This window comes from Fukomys damarensis, unplaced genomic scaffold (assembly GCF_012274545.1).
Source record: "Fukomys damarensis isolate Sample0158 unplaced genomic scaffold, DMR_v1.0_HiC HiC_scaffold_18, whole genome shotgun sequence".
In the NCBI taxonomy this organism is placed as follows: Eukaryota; Metazoa; Chordata; class Mammalia; order Rodentia; family Bathyergidae; genus Fukomys; species Fukomys damarensis.
In genome coordinates, this window is record NW_022900930.1 from 22,359,853 (window position 1) to 22,379,725 (window position 19,873).

Here is a 19,873-nt window from a genome sequence, read left to right on the forward strand (position 1 = left end):
TGGTCTAAGGACTGGCCCGATCAGGAGTTTTGAGAATGGGGGGGGTGTCGTGTGGGTGTTTCAACGGCGCCCGTGCAGCTACCTTCCCTCCTGGGTCTGTTGTTGCGCAGGCCGGGAGTTCACGCACACGCCGCCGGGTGATCGCCGGCAGGCAGGCAGGCAGGCAGCTGAAGAAACCCCCTCCGGGGTCTTTGGGGCCTTCCTGGGTCTGTTGTTGCGCAGGCCGGGAGCTCGCACGCACGCCGCCGGGTGATCGCCCAGAAAGCCACTTTTGATGATCACCAACTTCCCTCCAAACCCCACATATATAATCATCATGGTGTGTCTAGAAATGAAGGATTTCCTGGGGTGTACAATATTCAATGCTATAACCAAAAAAGTCCCAAGAAAACCAGAATAAATTGGTCATTCTACCATATTATTGCTTTTCTCCTTTGAATATAAGAAATCCTGATTATCTTGATAGACTAATTTATCCAACAGATTCTTATGGAAACCTATAATATCCGAGGCTCTCTGAATATGTCAGTGAAAAAAGACAAAGATCTCTAACTTCACTGAGCTAACATTACAGCCGGAGGTTAGGGGAGTTAAACTGTAAAAAATAAACATATAAAAATAAACTATAACCGGGCGTGGTGGTGCATGCCTGTAATCCCAGCACTCAGGAGGCTGAGGCAGGAGGATCACTGTGAGTTCGAGGCCAGCCTGGGTTACATAGTGAGTTCCAGATCAGTCTCACTACATAGTGAGACCCTGTCTCAAAAAATAAAAATAAATAATAAAAAAATCAAAATAAACTATAGAATATATCAGAAAGAGATAAAACCAAGAAAGTAAAAAGTATTTTTAGGGTGAACGGTTGCAATTTTAGATAAACTGGGCAGATTAAATCTCACTGAGAAGATGCATATAAGCAAAGACTTTATGTGAAAGAACTGTCTTGTTTATTTTGTTTTGCTATTAACTGAGTACCGGAGACCAGGTAATTTATAAACAGTAGCAGTTTATGTGGCTTGCAGTTCTAGAGGGTGGGAGATCCATGAGGATGGCAAACACCTGGTAAAGGTTGTGTGTTATCCCATGACAGAAAACAAAAGGATAAGAGAACATGATAGCAAGGGTGCAAGACAGGGTCGAATGTGTTTTATAACAAAGCTACTTTTGCAATAGCTAACCTATTCTCACGGTAGTGACTTTAGTCAGTGGTGACCCACTGAGCCCACTGTGAGATGGCCTTGGGTTAAAGTTTCATTGATTACCTGGACCCTGTAATCCCCACCTATGACTGGTGAACCATGATGATATTTTACATGTCTAAAAATTAATGTTGATTCTAGCTAGAATCCCCCAAATTTTGATTATTTCCCATTCCCCAATTTATAGTCATTTTGATACATGATCTGGGGAAAAGACTGGGAGAAAGATGAACAGCATACATTTTTGACATGTGACAAGGTCTTTGTCCTTACTCAAGGAAATTGCCATTCAAAGATGCTTAGTGTATACAGATTCAAGTCTTGAAATTATTGGAGAGGCCAAGCCTTTGTTGATTTAAACTAGACTTCGGTTCATTACACCTAGAACTCTCCCATTTACACAGAGCAAGTAAGAGTTAGTGGGAAGCCCATATGTTCTTTTCTAGGAACACTGTTACCATCTGGCCAATGTCATAGGTCTCTGAGAGCTAGATGAGCATGATTATAGTCCTGACATTTTTACTCCTTTATGATAACAAGCACCATCGTGTCAAGTTAAAATCTGTTGATTTTAGGTCCATGGTGAGGCAGAACATCATTCTAGGGAGTATATGGTGGAGAGAGCTGCTTACTTCATGGGGGCCAGGAAGGCTTAGGTCTCAATATACCCTGCAAGGATCTTCCCCAGTGACTTATTTTCTCCAAGGAGGCATTGGCCCTTCGTGTTTTTACCACCTCCCAATAGCACCACTAGCTGAGGAGCAAACCTTCAACACATGAGACTGCGGGGCGGGGGGACAGAACACAAGGCTTCGGGCAATGAATATTAAACAGTTTTATTTGCTGTTTTTACCTATTTCCCTTTAGCTTTTATTTCCAAATATTTCTAGTTCCAAAAGCGTAAGAAAAAGAATCTTGGGTTGGGGATTTAGCTCTGTGGTGCTGGCACCTGCCTCACAAGCACATGGTCCTGAGTTCAATCCCCAGTACCAAAAAAAAAAAAAAAAAAAAAAAAATCTGATAGAATCTGATATATGCCACTCTTGGATTTACTTGGTTTGAATTCCATTGCTTCTTCATATATAATTGCATATAGTAAAGATGTTTATTTAGTAATAATTTGTTGATCTAACACATTAGAATGGTCTAACTGTATCACAAAACAACATGATTGTTGGGAACAAGACTAAATAAAGAATTATGGGGGGTCAATTTTGTGACTGCACCCTACAGTCCTGAGACCAATGTGACCTTCCTTGTGAAACAGAAAAGCATATGGAAAGCTACGTGCTTTCTGGCTATGTGAAGAAAGCTCATGTTCATGGTACTCCCTCGGCAAGACAACATCTGCTGAGGACAATGTAAAGAACGCTAGCTCCTTATTAACTTGGGCAGGCATCCAGGTATAGGGAAGAACCTGTTCCCTTTCATGCACTCCCCTTGCAAGAATTTAATCTGTTCCCTGTTTTTCAAAATATCTTTTCAATCAATCTTATTCTGTGAATGATGCATCACCCCATTCTCCCTGTGCTTCTTGCTGGCTAATAAAAGTGGGTCCACCGGAGAGATTGCTGAGTTTTCCACTGGAGGCAAACTTCTCCTTGTCTCCTTGCATCTTGAGTATTGTCTTTGTCTCTGTTCCCTGTCTTTGGCAGGTATCCCAGGATCTGAACAACAGTACAGATTACATAAGCCATGCACTCACCTCAGATACATCACAGCAATATCCATGGAGCCTTGGGAGCCTTGGGTGTAGAGGGGTGGTGAGTGAACAATGATTTGTGTGCATTTTTTTTTTTTTTTTTTACCGGGTATTGAACTCGGGTCCTTGCGCTTGCAAGGCAGGCCACCGAACTGCTGTGCTAAATCCCCAGCCCTGAACAATGATTTGGAAAGAGCTTGTTCAGCGCTTCCATTCTTACAGGGCACTCAGGGAGCCATATTTTGAATGTACCCATGCTAGGGACAGAAAAATAGGTGCTCCATTTATGCTCATCTTTAAGCTTTGAAGCACCTATCTGCTCTTAAAGTTAGTCCAGCCAGGGGCCACCCTGAGGGCAGATCATAAGGATGTTCTTTGTTATTATATCTCCTGGATCAGGGTCCAGAAAATATTGAATGCTGAAGAGCTGACAGAATGTGAAATGTAGCTGGGTCTCCTGCCTCCTTGTGTCTCATCATGTAAAGAAATTTTTCTTTTAATGTGTGTGATGCTTGGAGCCTGTGCAGCCTGTGAATTCTCCAGCACGTTTTTCTTTTCCTTCCTTTCCCTTCCTGTCCCCCTTTTACTCGCCTCTCCTCTCCTTTTCTTTCTCCTCTCTTTTCCTTTTCACTCTTCCTGTCTTCTTCTTTGCCTTTCTCTTCCCTTCTTTTTCCTGTGTAGATCAACAATAATAGCAATATAACTCAAATAAATAAGAATAAGATTGTTTTCAAACTAACAGATATTAAGAGTAAACTCAAAACTTTTTTAATGAGAAAAAATTTCATTACAGTTGAAATTGTAAAAATTTTATTGGGAAAGTGAAATTTGATCCTCTTTATCAAGTCATCTGAGAATGGTAATTTGTTGACGTGTTTCCATTTTTTGCAGGATGATTTAGGAAGTGCCATGGTACCATGGGAGGACTTTACTTTAAACGCAATAGAACAAAAGAATGCAGAAAGGCATGAGCAGTGGACAGAGGTGGGAGAAGCTCTTTAGAGCTGATCCAAATGAAAGTGGCTAGTGTGTGAGTCTGCTGAATCCTGCAAAGCTGTGCCTGAGGCCTTGCATGTTCCATCAGGATCTAAGCAATAGGGTAGGTAACCCTAATAATATCTAACTTTGTAAAGTACCTGCTTTACATGACCGTGCAAGTTTACCTGCTTTTACATGAATTTTATCTCATTTAATTTTACACCAGATGAAAGAATAACTCAATGAAGTCCCCAAAATCTGATAATTTAGTGCTAAGCCTGTGTCCTCCTCTACCTGTGCCCGGCTGCCCTTTGCTGACCTCCTTGCCACTGAGTGTCAGTAGCCTCTGATTCCTTCCCCTGCCTACTCCTTTCAGTCCTGAAGCTTGCTTGGTTATTATTTCTAGCTCTTCTTGTACATTTTGAATTCCAAACTTCAAGTTCTTTATCTCAGTTTTATTCTCTGGACTATGTTCCTCAGATCAACCTACCAGAAAAGATCCCCTGCTTCCCAACTTTGGAAACTACTCTCTGGTTCTTTGGCTCATCTCTAAACCAGCTCCTTCAACAGGTGAAGTTGGACACCAACATTTATTTGTATTTGGAAAAAATAAAATAATAACACTTTCTATACATGTGTATGAAGAACAAATAAATACCTGAGACTTAGACGAATAATTTGTTTGCCTTCAGATAGTATTTATTTAGAGGCATTGCTGTAAAGTTTACAAATAGGCCCACTTAATTTCATCGTCTGTTGTTCACGTACTAAAATAACGGCTTTGGGTTACTAAATTGTAAGTGAATAAGTTAGAAAGTTTAAATCAGGCAGAGATGTAGGAGGATGGATGACAAATTAGAAGATTGCCTTTTCCCAGGCACCTCCATTTGCTTAGCAGGACAACAAAGTTTGTGTTGACTTTACCATCTTCTAAATTCCACCTCTCTGTGAGTGTTTGTAATTTTGGGAACATTCACCAAAAATAATAAAGGTTGCATTCTCTCCCCTAGTGTTAAGTCTGCGTTGTTTGGGAGTTCTGGTTATCGAAAAGCATGAGGTCTCTGGTCCTTTATAGACAAGGGTGAGTAGAGATGTTCTTAAAAGCGGGTGCTGTTCCTTTAAATTCTGAAAGTGAACTTGGCTCAGGAAGGCCAGCAGCTCAAGGTCCAGCCCCTAGAAGATAGAATAGCTACAGATCCTCCATCCTCTGCCTTTGCAAGGGGACAGCTGTGCCAGCCAAGCTCTGGCAGGCTCTTGTCAGCATGGCAGCAAAGATCGGGGCTCTCCTGCTGGTCCTTGTGCTCATCCTGGCTCAGCCAGCCTCTGCATACCGGAAGCTCCTAGTGTTTCTCCTGGATGGTTTTCGTTCAGACTACATCAGTGATGAGGCTCTGGAATCATTGCCTGGTTTCAAAGAAATTGTGAGCAGAGGGGTAAAAGTGGATTACTTGACTCCAGACTTTCCTAGCCTCTCGTATCCCAATTACTACACCCTAATGACTGGTGAGTACCGTGTGTCCTCTTCTTGGAGGGGAGGGCAGGTCTCAATCCAGCAGAGTATATTAGCGCCTGGATAATTTTTTTTTTTGTATCAGGGATCGAACTCAGGACCTTGTGCTTACAATGCAGGCGGTAGAACCACTGAGCTAAATCCCCAGCCATCCTGGCTAACCTGTTGAAATGTGAATCTTATTTAAATGTGCAGATTTCCTTAGAACCTTGGGATATAAAAAATGCACAAAAGTCGGTGTTCTTGGCTAAGAATTTTTTTGTTATGCTGCTGTTCCCCAAAGGTATCACAAGGACCTATTTTAGATTGTTAATGTGGACAAGAGAAAACTCTATCAGTATGTAATATTTGATGATTTTTAAAGTGCTTATTTGTTTTACAAAGTTCTAGCTACCTCTATGTTTTCTAAATTCAAGTGCAAAAAAATGGGCAGGTCTCCATGTGTCCATGTCAAATTTCTTTGGTCCCTTTGCTTCACAGTAATCTGACACCCTAGAGTTGTGTTTATTGTCTAGTTTATTAGGGTGGTAATAAATGGAGTCTTGTTTTTGGACTACTTAGTGGAGGTATTAGATCAGACTCTTCAACACTTGTTTCCTCTCTTATCTTTTTGAGCCAGGTAAAATGTACAAAGATGAAAATAATTGTGTAGTTCCGATTCCAGCAGTAGTTTTAACTTCCAGCATCTTTAATAAGCAAGCAAGTAAATAAAACTAGAGCTCCCCAAACAAAACTCCAGTTAACTCAGACTGCGCGAGTTTGGGTAAGTGGATTGCCTAAAGGTGACTTTCTTCTGGAATTGTTAAAACTCCAAATGTGATTCCACAAGCCTAATCCTCTATGTGTACAATAGCTGTGCAGCTTTTTTTTCTGCTCACCTAGTTAGATCCTCAGCATCTGGTCTGTTTTTCTGTTAACCTTTGTGAGAGGGTCTTAGAATTTAGCACACCGTCCAGGCAGGCTTTTAAGCATGCACTGTTATTGCTGGTTATGCAGGACTTACCATGTGCTCTGGGTCCAGGGAGAACTCTTGCAAATTATGTTAACAGAAAGGGGATGAGAACTTTCGTGTCTCATTATAGATCTCTAACAGAACACCAAAATCGAAGAAATCCAAAAAAATGGATATTCTGAACTCTGTTCCATGAGCACACTGAGAACCCAATAAATTAGGTTAAAAGACAAGACTGAGAACTCTGCAATGCCTGACTTCATATATGGGCACTACTTTGTGTAAAAATGCTAGAATCTGATGCTCAAATTAAAGAAAAGAGATGCTTTGGAGAAATAGAAATGAAGATGTGGAGAGAAAAAATATCAGACTGTACACAAGCAAGGGATTTATTTATTTATTTATTTATTTAAAAAATTTCCCCCAGCAAACAAATAACCAGTCTCTAAGATAAAGAGAATTAACAAAAGACTCTCTCGTTCTCACTTGGCACACTTCTGCCCTTGTGGGGAAGCAGTTTGCGGGCTGCTGGGTCACACATAGCTGTTATTGTACGTCCCAGCCTGACTTCAGTTCTGTGCTGGGAGTTTTACACATGCACACCACCCCCACTCCACTTGGCTTTCTTGGCTTTGCTGGGAGATACAATTCATACACTGCCACGTGCAGCTTTCTCAATTGCAGTGGAAAATGAACAAAATCCATTTCAGGAAGTCAGACTTCAGTAAGCAAAAGGGACCATCACAAGCTCCACAGAGAAACCAAGCCAGTGACATGCCCTTTTGTTTGTCAGACCCACGTTCCTGATTTGGCACAGAGCCTCTGTCACACTGAGACACACCTTCCTTTCAGCTTCTGGGTGTTTTTGCTTTTCTGTTTGGGACAGAAGGATCTTTTTGATTGTGGGAGAGTGCAATTCACAGGAGTCTGACAAAGACCTTACCCTCCTTTTCGAATGAAAACTGGCCTAAGAAGGTCACAAAATTTCCAAACTTGTTATGCCTATATATTTTCAGAAAAATATATTACCTAACTTGAAATTCAGCTTGGTTGATAAGTTAATTTTTCCACTTCTTCTGGAAAAATACTGTACATAATATTCTAACAAGCCTCATGTTTAGTAACAAACATGTTTGAATATGATTTATCTTGTACCTGGTGAGAAAACTCACAGCTTTGGGGCAGAATTTACAGGTGAGGAGATGGCAGGCCATGAAGCTGATATCACCCTCACCATCCTAGAATTGATTCAGGGACAAATTTATACTATTTTCCTAAATATTTTCTAAATATTATTTCCTAAATATTATTTTTTTACCTGTTGTTGAAGGAAACTCTTTTTTATTTGAAGAAAAATATATCCATTGGGGATTATATTTAAACACATAGATTGAGCATTTGAGCACTTTATGAGCCAACAAAATTGTTATGCTAGATCTTTTTGGTACCAAAGATACTCTGTTTTAGGGTTCCTTGGAATTCACAAGAGAGGCTAAAATCCTTCATTACATGAGTGGTTATGTATAAGACAGAAAGCCCTTGGTGTTTCTCTTTTTGTGTAATGAAAAATCAGGGGTTAATAGGAAAAAAAATGCTGGCCTTAAAGTCAGAAGAACTTACTCAGAGTCCTTACAGGGAAAACTTTGACAAGCCAGGCCATTATATTTCCCTGAACCTCTGTTTCCTTGGCTGTAAAATAAAATGAAATGAACTGCCAGGTCCTAACCAAGCCCGGATGTCAGGTACTGCTGGATGCAAACATGAAAGTTATCAAAGATGGGGAACTCAGAGGGTTAGGACTGGCCCTGTTCTATGGTTTGGTCCCCAAGGCTTCATGCATTGAAGGTTGGTGCTTAGCTTGGTGGTATTGGGGAATATTGTGAAACTATAAGAGGTAGGGCTTAGTGAGAGGTCTTTAGGTCATTGGGGGCCCTGCCCTCAGAAGGGACTGAGGTAGTTCTGGGTTCTGTGAGCTCTTGCCACTGGGAGGTATTACAAAAGTTGGGCCTGACTCCAGAAAGTTCTCTGGCTTCCTGTTTCAGGATAGGATTTCTTACCACCCATGTGTGCTCCCAACATGATGCCATCTGCAGTCACCAGAGACCAAACCAATGGAGTTTCCCAATCTGAGACTTTCAGACCTATGAGCTAAATTAACTCCTTTTCTTTATGATGTTACACAGCCTTAGATATTTCACTATAGTAACAAAAAAAGTACTACCACTCCTGGGACCTTTACATAGAAATTAAGCAAATGACTGAAACTCCTTAGAAAAAAATTTCACAGGAGAATCACATAGATGGTGATGGAAAACTGAGAGTAATATTTGTAAGAAAACTTGGAAGTCATCTAGCATAATCACTCACTGTGGCTGATTATTTTTTGCCCTCCAGATATGTTTGTAGTAGTATAAATGTGAATAAAATTCCAATAGTGATCAAGAAAATCAGCCAAGCCATTTATTGCTGAGGATGTTGAATCTTAAGCCCTTTTATCTGGGTATCTTTCATTCAAGTTGAGGATGAGATATACTCAGACAATGATAATCTATTAATATTCTAAAATAAATGACAAGATGTTGTGAGCTGAATTGTGCCCTACCCTTCACTCAAATTCAAGGTATCATTCCAGTCACCAGTGCCTTAGAATGTAACTGTATTTGGAGATAAGCTACTTAAAAGGTGATTAAGGTAAAATGGAGCCATTAGACCCTATTCCAATATGGTTGGTGTTCTTATGGGAAGAGGAAGACACCAGTGATATGCATGCATAGAATAAAGGTCATGTTACTGTGCAGCAAGAAGGAAGCCCACTGTAAGTCAAAGAGAGAGGCCTCAGAAGAAACCAAATCTGTTGATAACTTGATCTTAACCTTCTAACTTCCAGAACTGTGAAAAAGTAAACGTCTGTTGTTTAAGCCATTCAGTCTATAGTATTGGTTATGGGAGCCCAAGAAGATCAAACACAAAGGGTCAGAGTAGTTTCCCTATACATGACAGAAGACAGTGGAGAGGAGAATATTTTGAAACAGCCACAAGGATAGCATAGATCATTAGTTCTGACTTTATGTCTCTTTCTGAAGAGCTGCGTGTGAGTCAACTTAGTGTTAATTAAAATGCAACTGCAATTTAAATGCTATTGGAATGCTTTCTATTATGTTTATCTCACTGTGTCTTTTTGTAAAATTATGCTCTCTTTGGGAGTAAATTCACATTTGATTTAGTGAAGTTTAACATAAAATCAATGGAAGAAGACCATAATTTTTTCAGTCAGGTCAAAGATTTCTCAAAGTAGGAGAAAAGTCTGCTTATGTTTTGAGGCATTATAATTTACTGTTGTTTTGAAGGCTGGTGGCAACATGTTCTTGAATACTTCTGGTTAAGAAGTTAGAGAAAATGGCCCAGAAACATCCTGAGTAGCAGGGAAGCTAGTCCAGAATTATATTTTGACTGTGAACAATACACCAAGACACAAATATATGCTAAAATACATTTAGTATACAGTATGTTTCCTTTTCAACGTTTAAAAACTCGTAAGTAAAGTGCAGGGAGGTTGGGGGATTTGACCTCAATGCCTCAGAATGTCAGTGACAGATCTGAGATTGGAGGGTAGGCATCAAAGGCCCGATTCTCATGCAGCTCCTGAGTCTTGGGCTGCCCAGAAGGCTATGCATGATGACCTGAGGTCCAGACAGAGATCTCCCCAGGACCTTTCCCGGTGGCAGCAAAAGCCTAAATAATAGTGCTTTATTAATCTTCCATCAAAGCAAAAGCTCAGAATTACTGTCTGAGCTAGTGCATTTCCTAACACATTCCTGCAAATTATGTGTATGCAAACGCTTACCAGATATCAAAGACCCAGCACTCTACAGCAATGGACTTGAAGGTAAGGCATGCCTCTTCCCACTTTTAAGAAAATGACTTAAATTAAAATAGCCATTGTTTAGGCCAAAATAAATCAATGTAGAATTACTGAAATCATTGTATTTTGAAAAAAGCCCAGATCCTCAGCCTTCTGCAGAATTTAGTCTTTTGAGAGTAGGTGCCCACGAGCCTGTCCCTACCCATGGCACCAGGGAAAATGGACACAGCCTCCCTCTTCTCTCTGTACCCCTAGATCAGCACTGACCTGGGACATTCACCCCTGCATGTTGCTTCTTAGGTTTAGATATCCCCTCAAGTAAATTATCTACCTTTAGGATACCCTCATCTTCTCTTCCCAGTAGCTCTTATACAGAATCCATCCACTGGTGACCTCTTAGTGGTCCAGAGTTTATCCTCTACCCTGACTTTACTGCCCAGGACCAGCATTTGGCACAGCATGGTTCCTCCTTCGTGACAGCCCACTGGTGTCCCAGGACCCCTTCCCCTCTCCTTCACCTAGTCTTGTCTGTGTTTCCTTTTCACCTTCCTGGCCTTTCTCTGACAGCCCGAGTCAGCTGCACTATCAGGTCCATCCCAGAGTCTCCACACCCACTCCTGCATTGCTCCCACATGGATGAAACACCCCACCCACCCCCACGGCTGCCTGGCACATCCTCCCTGCTCCTCAACTCTCAACCCTCTGCACCCCATTATCTATTCTCCATGGAGGAGCCAGAGCAGTTCTTGTAAAACACATGTCTGTTCATTCAAACCCTCCAGGAGATCCAGTCTTCCCTGTTAGCGAAATCCAGAGCCTTCATAGAACTGGCCATATGCGCTGTCCCAACTGCATCCTGACTCATTCCAAATGGTCTTTCTTGGCTGCCTTACATTCACCACTCTGGTGTCCTGCTGACCCAGGCATGTGCCCATCTCAGGATGGTTGGGTCCCCTGCCTCTTCCAGCTGGATGCTTTTCTCCTAGGGAGACTCAAGATTTGCTTTCCTGTTTTCAGATCTCTTCCCTAAACCCCTGTAGCACAGATATGTCTTTCCCAGTCACCATAACTAACACCACCTACCACCACTCACCATTCTGTTTCCCTTCCTCTCCTTATTTTTTCATCATAGCACCAATTTGTTTATTTATTTCCATCTTGTCCAAATAAACTGTGTTGAAGGGGCATTATAATGATGATCCAAACAAAGTTTCAGGGAAGTTGATGATTACTCCAGTTTACTTTTACATACTTCTAAATGAGTAATGAGGCTATAAAAAACAAATATCATACTTTACTCATATGAAAGTAATTGAGAGCCATTCAGGTGAACTGATTATCATTTGTGTCGAATTCTCACAGTACGTCTTTTAATTTTGTTTTAATCTTTGATCATAAGGTTGGAGGCAGCAAGAGGGTTGCAAGGAATTACCATGAAAAGTAAGGGATAAGAGAAGACAGGATAAGGGTAGAAAATTTAACGAGAACAGTAGTAGTCAGCATAACCCAAGGGAGAACTTAATTGCAGTCGAGATTGCTGAAGCTGACAAAGCAAAGGCAACCGTAAAGCAATGAACAAGGCAAAGAATCCAGGGTCATCTCAGGGACCTCAGAGATAAGGCTTTCTGTGGTCCTGGCTGTCAGACATAGGGGTGGGTCTGGTCCTCAGAGCCATCTTTGTGTTCTCAAGATCCACCTTACAATGCTTACGTGGCCAGTCTGGGTCTGCGGGCATCACAAGAAGCTCCTCAAGAACATGAGGGGATGTTATGGGCTGACCCATATCCATCTTGAAATTCATGTTGTAAAGTCCTAACCCTCATATCTCAAAAGGTGATTCTTAGGAGATAGCTTATTTAACTAGATAATTAATATGAAATGAGGTCCTCAGGCTAGGGCTTAAACCAATATCTCTGGTATCTTTATCAGAAGAGGAAATTGGGACCAAAATAGGCCCAGCAGCAAGACCATGTGAAGTCACACAGAGCAGATAGACCTGTGCAAGCTAAGCAGCGAGGCCCAAGGAACCAATGCCGCTGACACCTTGGTCTCGGACTACTCAGAACTGTTGACCACACGTTATCTTGGTTTGAGCTGCACAGCCTGTGGTACTGTGTTACGACAGGCCTCAGGAAAGCAACCAGACAAGGTCAATTAACTAGTGTTAAAGACACTAGGCTGCCCATGGAAGAGTGAAGAGTTTTTCGGCAGGCCCCTTGCGTCCTCAAGCCGACTAACTGTGAGTTTCTGGTGATTCTTGCCCTGAAATCATGGCAATTAAGGTATTTTAGATTCCTAGGGTTGCCATAACGAATTACTGCAGATTGGGTGGCTTATAACAACAGAAATTTATTCTTACAGCTGTGAAGGATAGAAGTATGAAACCAAGGTGATAGCAGGGATATGCTTACCCTGAAGGCTTAGGGGCAAATGTGCTCATGATTTTCTCTTAGTTTCTAATGTTGTGGCTGATCTTTGATATTCTTTGGCTTACAGATGTATGTCTGCCTCCATGTCCCAAGGTGTTCTCCCTGTGTACCTCTTTCTCTTTTTAAGGGCAACAGCCATGTTAAATCAGGATCTACTCTAGTAACCTTTTCTTCGTGGAGTACATACGTAAACACCGCATTTCCAAATGTGGTACCACATTTGTACCTATTCCTACTGAGGGTTAGAACTTCAACATGTCTTTTCAATCCAACCCACAACACATGGTCTGGTGTGAAGTGTTATGGATTTGCTCATTTTGTCTATTTTGTCACTTGGCAACTTTCAGAATTTGAATAGAATCTTTCTAGTTTTAATATTTTTTATTAGTAAAGTGAAAGAAGTAAAAATTCCCCAGTAGGCTTGCTGTGAGGACAGAATGATAAAATGTATGTGTACGGTTACCATTACTAAAGCTCTATATTGCACACTGTTATCAGTAAGGTTAGACTAACTTATGTGGCAGTAACAAGAACTTCCAAACTACACTTCAGACTTTTAATAATAACTCGCTTCTCACTCCTGTTCTGGACTTTGCTACTTAACTCTGCCCCTTTCCTCTTCATTCTGGGGCCCAGGCTGAAAATAAAAGGGGAGCTTCTAAATGAGACCTGCTGTTCTCATGGAAGAAGTAAAAGGGAAAATGGCAAAAACATTGTCACAGGGCTTAAAACTTCTGCTCAGAGGTCGTACAAGTCATGCTCACTCCCATCCACATCACCAAGCTGAGTGGTAACGGTTTAGGGATGCACAATCCTCCCATGCAGAGGAGTATGAATAACTTTTCATTTTAATGCAACATGTTGCAAATACTACATTGGCACGAATTATGTTGTATGACAGACTCGTAGGGTTTGTTGTGCTCCAGAACCTTAGATGCGGAGAAAAAGATCTTTAAAAATACCCTAAATATTAAAAAAATAATAATTTAAGGGTGGAATAGTAATACAGTAGACCAAAAGAAGAGGTGTTCCAAAGCTGAACAGTGTGTGATTTAATGGCTGAGAGACAAGTGTCTGCAACTGAAAGAGGTGCTCTTGGGAGTTATAAGGGAGTTGACTATCTCCCTGGAGAAGTTAAATACTGAACAGAATTAAATACTGAAGAATGAGTGGAAAGATTTTAGTAAGAGATAGGTTTTGGGGCCAAACATTGAAGGAAAAGCAATCCATATAAAGTCTGTGATGATAGGAGGGACATAGCACAAGCAAACCGAGAGGTGAATATTAACAAAATAGAAGAAAAATTTAAAACCCATTCACCATTGCGTCAGGGTTGAAAGGTGTTATGGCTTGTGCCTAGATGTCCCCCACCAAAGGCTCATGCAGTCATAGGTGGGGGCTTTTTCAGAGGTGGATGGGTTAAGCTGTGTGATGCTGGGATTGATTCACGGTGCAATGCTAGGGTCAGGGTTACTAGGATTAAGGGTGTGAGTGCTACTTACCCTAAGCAACCTGGATAGAAAGAGCTGTGGTCATCCATTGTTGCTTTGTTACCCTCTGCCCGCCATTGAATGGTGTCTCCTCTGCGATGTCTGTCTGCCAAGCCATCTTGCCATGCAACCAGCCAATTACGGACTGAAACCTCTACCAATTGAGAGCTAAATAAACCTTTCCTCCTTTAACTTTGGGTGTTGGGTATTTCGTCCCAGCAAGAAAAGTAACTATGACAGAGGGCAAGAGACAACTGAACTTTTAAAGAAAAAAAAGAAAGGGGGAAAACACATACAATTAATAGAGGGCTTTAAAAGCTAAAACAAAGATAGTCCAACAAGCTCCTCCTTTCCTCCTTTTCAGCTTCAAACATCTCAGCATTTATTCTTTGTGAAGGGCAGGAGTTGAATTTGAAGAGCATCCTTAAGGTAGGACTTAAGGATTAGCTGAGGCATTAATGTGAAAGAATTAAAAGGAAAGGAACTTGAACTGATTCCAAGGCTGAGAGATATTCAGAAGTCCACATAAAGGAGCTCCTATTAGCAGAGATTGGAAAGTTGGAAGGGCTGTTTATTTTAGTGAGATTTATTTGGGAAGTAAATTCTCATCAGATTATATTTCAGGTGGAGTCCAATATTTACTGGGAGTTAGCCCTTTAAAAGATCAGAGATAATGTATTAAAGGAGAGTTCTAGAAACGTGTAACACAACCACGGAGAGAAACTGATCTTTGAGTCTCAATGCTTTTCTTGCCACCCAGCGAGGAGAAATATTTCTTACAGTTGCACTATTAAAACATATTTTCTCATTTGCCAGAGCTTTTGTCTAAATTTTGTTATTTACTTCCCAGGGACACCTAACAACAACCTTCCACATTCCCACTTAAAACCACACTCTCTGTAATAAAACTGCCGATAAAACTGTAATAAAACTCCCTGATAAAACTGTAATAAAACTCCTGCCCTAAGAAGGAGTCTGGGTGGGTGCAGTGTCAGGCAACAAAAGTCATAAAGAGCTCTAACTAGCTCATGCCCTGAGAAAAAGATGTATTACAAGTATTTACAAAAATAATGTCCCCCAGCACATCATTATTTAAGCTCCCATCAACAGGCCTCTCTCCACTGAAATGCCACTTTTTAAAAAGTATGTTTCTCTTGGCTTTCACGGTGATGAGAGGGAGTTCTTATTCTACGGCATTCCACTGCTAGAAAGTTGTTCCCTGAAGGAGTGGTGAGGGTCGTGGGTAAAGCTTTAGAATGTGGTGAAAGCTTTTGATTAGAATAACAGCAAACCGTTTTTCAGAGGTTTTACCCACATGGAGCCCTTGCGGTCTACAAACCATAGCCCATCTCATGGTGCTCTCGCTTCCTCCAAGCTCAGTGTTGATTGCTAGGACCATAAGCCTCCTTCTAGAGCTTCTGGGACAGTGGGTGAACCATGCTGCTCTCAAGACCAGCTGATTTATGAATGCAACACCAACAATGGGTTAAAGTCATTTCAAATTAATTCAGAGAGAGCCTGACTCCGCATGTCAACACTTCTTTCAGAGACTCTTTAAACAACACCTACTCGTGTTTCAGAGTACACCTTTGTAAATAGGTCCATTGTGTCCCAGTCTAACCAGGAAGGGACTAGGCCAGGTCTGGGACTCCTATAGATCCTGTGTATAGCATCTGGCTCTTGCTGGATACTTTGCTTGACCTTAACCAGCTCCTATCTTTTCAATAACAAGGGAACAGATCCAACTGTCCGGCCTTGGACAGTAGGGTGGGCAGATCTCTTGAGACAAAGGATTTCCCAGGGTGAAATCAAATAAACTTTCAGTCTGGAATCTTGCATGTAGTTTATCCTTGGAGGAAGTAATCCCCCTTGACTGTAATCAAGAGGAAGTGCTTCTGTGCTTGCTCAGTCTCAAAGACGCTGTCTCCATGGAGTCATTCTGTGAATGTATGCAGGTGTCTGCAGCAGAGGACCTGAACCTGTGTGCCATGCACCATGAATAGAGTGGATCTGGTCCCTAGGCCAGTTGCCTTCCATTGGGAGCTGCCTTGTCCATTCACCTAAGTATGCACAACCAAAGGATCTGATGTAAGGTACTGGTGGACCAGAGAATGGGAGTCAGGGACCAGCTTTCTTCTGACTGCCACAGTCACCTGGGACTTTGGATAAGTCATACTATTCTCCTAATCCATGGGTTCTTTTTGCTTAAAATGAGAGGATTGGGTGGGTAGAACTCTTGCAGTTAATTATGCATTAGTGTGTGCCAAATACACTCTGGGGTTGTTCTAGGTATTGGGGATGTAATAGTGGGGTTCCAAGGACATTCTTAGGGGGTCACAATAGGAACAGAGGGAAAAATAATGGAAGGAGCTCTCTCTTAGACTCTGTACCCTTATGATCACAGTAACTCCACTTTGGCTCATTTTATACATTTGAAGAGTGTTGTTTTCAGGTAGTCCTTCTGGATGCTGATAGTCTGACAAGGATTCTAGCTTGAGGAGAGTTGGAAGGAGCAGTTGGAAGTCTCCACATCTGTAGCTATAGTGGTTGAGATATTCACAGGGTTTTCCTAAGGGGGTCCTGGGCCTTGGTCTCTTCCTCCAGATTCTGCACACAAATAAATTTGCCCACTGTGGCATGTCTGGCTTTCCCTGAAAAATTCTCTGTATGTATTACAATTTGACTTTCACAGGTGGACTTCAAGAAAGCATTCTACTTTAATGCTCAAAGGCAAAACCCTTAAACAAATGTAGGTGTTTAAGAGAAAACCTCAAATAGTGTATTCTTCAGTTCCTCATTAGCAGACCATGGTCCTAGCCTAGAGTATTCTCCCTAGCCCCTTCTAGTCACTGCTGTGTAGCCCAGACTTATGAAAACATGGTAAAGGATCCTTCCTTCAGGTCCACCCAAATTAACTGTGTGAACTTAGGTATCCTTCCCTCTCTGGGAATCAGTTGGTAAAGTAGTTGGTCTGTAAGACGTCCCCTCACTGATCCAGCCAAAGAGGGACGATGTGACATTGAGGTTGGGGCATGTGAAGGTGTGAGGACCTCAGAGAAGACTGCAGGATCTACTCTCTTGGATCCAGTAGCTGTTGGGGAAATCTGCCAAGTCATTTAGTCTCAGATGTGTCAAGCAGTGTCTTCTGTGTGTATGCGATTAGTTATTTTAAATCCTTTTCACACGTGTTCTTCAGTCTCGATCCCGTATTCTCCATGGTCTGAGGCAGACCCTTTCCCTCACAGTCCAGCCAGTCTCTCCACGTGGGAGGAGGCACTAAGTAGGCCCTGACACCAACGTGCAGGGACATTAAGGGCTAGCAAAAGACTTTTGCCAATTGAAGAGAAAATATATCATTAAAAATACATACAGAACTAGTAGCAATTTTGGTTATCTACTGAAGTGGCAACTGCATAGATGAAAGACAAAGATGTCTTGTTGCTTCTCTTTTTTTTCCCAGCAGACCATGTGACTATAATTACAGGGAACAGCAACCCAAGTATCAACACATCTACACCTGGAGAATTCCGAGCTCCAGGACTTATAAAATGACAGATTCAACAATAAAAACGCTGTCCTTAAAGATAAGTAGCACTTTGGCTTGGAGTGGGAAAGACTGGGAGAGCTACTTTTGTAGCAACCATGCTTTGGAGAAAGCAGATTTTTTGTTGTTTTTGTTTGTTTTGTCTTTTTTGGTGTTTGTTTTTGGTTTTGTGTTTTTCAGGAATTGGTAGCTGAACCCAAAACCTTGCATGGGGTAGGCAATCAAGTGGTCTGCCACTGAGACACAGTCCCAGCTCTTTTTTTTTTTTGGTCCTGGGGTTGGAAACCTGGACCCTGCACCTGGGAGGCAGGCGACAGCACCACTGAGCCAAATCTCCTTCTTTTTTTTTTTTTCCTAAGGCAGAGTTTCACAAAATTGCTGGCCTCAAATTTGTGATTTTCGTACCTCAGTCTCCTGAAGAGTGGGGGCTACAAGAGTACACCACCATAACCAGCTAAAAACAAGGTTTATTTCCCTGCCTTAAACCATTGTTTATGGGGCCAGGGATTTAGCTCAGTGGTCCCACTGCCCACTCCACAAGTGCAAGGACCCATGCTCCATCCCTGGTACCCAACAGCAACAACAAAACATCATTTATGGATGAAAGACATGTCTTACTTATAGGGATTGTAACTATTATTAGCAAAAGCACAAAATATTCAATTCCTAATGAAGATAGTTTTTCAATATCAGAGAAGGATGAACATTAATAAAATTCTATACATACTGAGCATGACTAGAAGAAAACTTTTTAAGACAAATGGTAAAGACTTTCTTTTTAATAAGTTCTTTAGTTATAAACAGGTCTTTAGTGACAATTGTTCTATGAAATATGAACTGATTTTGCTGGTGGCTTTTCTGCTACTGATTTTGCTGATGTCCCTTGAAGACCAAGACAAAAATTACGCTGAGTTACAGCTCACAGAACATATTTCACACATTTTACAGTTTACCTTGCTTTAGTACAAAACAATTACACAATTAAAATATAACTTTAGATCTGAGATAGCATAAATTATTTATGAAGCTACTGATGTGCAGATTGCATGAACTTTTCATCTTTGTTGTTGTTGTTGTTGTTGTTGGTACTGGAGATCGAACTCAGGACCTTGCTCTTGAGAGGCAGGTATGGCACCACTGAGCTAAATCCTCAGCCCAACTTTTCATATTTTAGAAAATAAAAACTCAGATTCTCTTAAAAGCTGAATCACAGTCTTTGTACATCTCCCCATGGTGCTTGATGTATTCTTTTTCATTTTGTGTTTGCCTGGGGGCATTATTTTCTGTACCGCTGCTGTCATCTGACTTCAGCTGCTCAGTTGTTCAGATTCCCTTTCTTCATCTGGGTGCTTCTTTGTGCGTGTGTGTGTTCACTTCACGAAGCAGATTAACGACCACTAAAACAACAGCTTCAGCAATTATTGGAAGAAACGGTTTGAGGGGCACCAAAAAGCTCAACACAGCAAGCTCAAGCTGCTCCTCACTCTGGCCTGGCTGGAATACTGCAGGGCACCAGCAGGAACCCAGAAGATGCTCTATGATGAGATTTGTTTCATTGCTGTGCGTTCCGCGGACAACATACTTATCATTCACGTGAACATCAGTAGGAACCTGTACACTCCCACTACTTCTGTACAGGGTCCAGTGTGAAGGAAAGCAACGCGGACCTTTACACACCAGGACAGCAGAGGCACCCACACAAGTGATCAGTGGCTTGTTTTTTCCATGAAGTTCAGGAACTTTGATATTAAATGTTCCCCTTGTTCCTTCTCTTCTTCAAAGAGACAAGAATAGCTTCCCATTTGTTTGCTGTCAATGATGGCGGTCGTGCACTCAGTGTCCAGTGTTGTTTTCTGTTATAGGGAGAGAAAAATTCTTCAGTAGCTCATCATCCTTTTTCCAAGTCACGTTGATTGAATTCAAATCCCCTGAGGTTGTGAACCGGCAGGTGAGAGGATAACAGAAGAACTTTCCAAAGTGATATATTTTCCTACTGGCATCCTGGAATGTTCAGTTAGTGATAACATTACGACTCTCCGAGGAAGGAGTAGAATATTTTCCCATCATTGCCTCTCGAACAGGTAGACTTGTAAAAGGCAAATCTGCAGGTGCGCCGTCCAGCGCGTCCCCGCTTCCCCTGGGGAGGAGGCGCAGCAGCAGCTGAGGCAGAAGCAGCCGTGGCCTGGCCATGCGCGCTCTGGGCCCTC

The 19,873-nt window shown here is 41.7% G+C and overlaps 1 protein-coding gene and 1 pseudogene across 13 annotated transcripts in view; one reads left to right on the forward strand and one right to left on the reverse strand.

The window, feature by feature from the left end:
- Enpp6 (ectonucleotide pyrophosphatase/phosphodiesterase 6) overlaps positions 1–19,873 on the forward strand; it is a 251,160-nt gene that overhangs the window by 92,598 nt on the left and 138,689 nt on the right. For 8 of the 13 annotated variants that reach the window (XM_033765414.1, XM_033765416.1, XM_033765420.1 and 5 more), the window contains exon 1: positions 5,075–5,382. In XM_033765414.1, the coding sequence (XP_033621305.1) occupies positions 5,142–5,382 (241 nt within the window). In that variant the 5' untranslated portion in view covers positions 5,075–5,141. Of the gene's footprint in view, positions 1–2,854; positions 2,963–3,792; positions 4,001–5,074; positions 5,383–19,873 lie in introns of those variants that run through there. The other 5 variants (XM_033765421.1, XM_033765422.1, XM_033765424.1 and 2 more) reach the window with 2 other exon arrangements.
- LOC104874094 lies at positions 18,852–19,856 on the reverse strand (annotated as a pseudogene).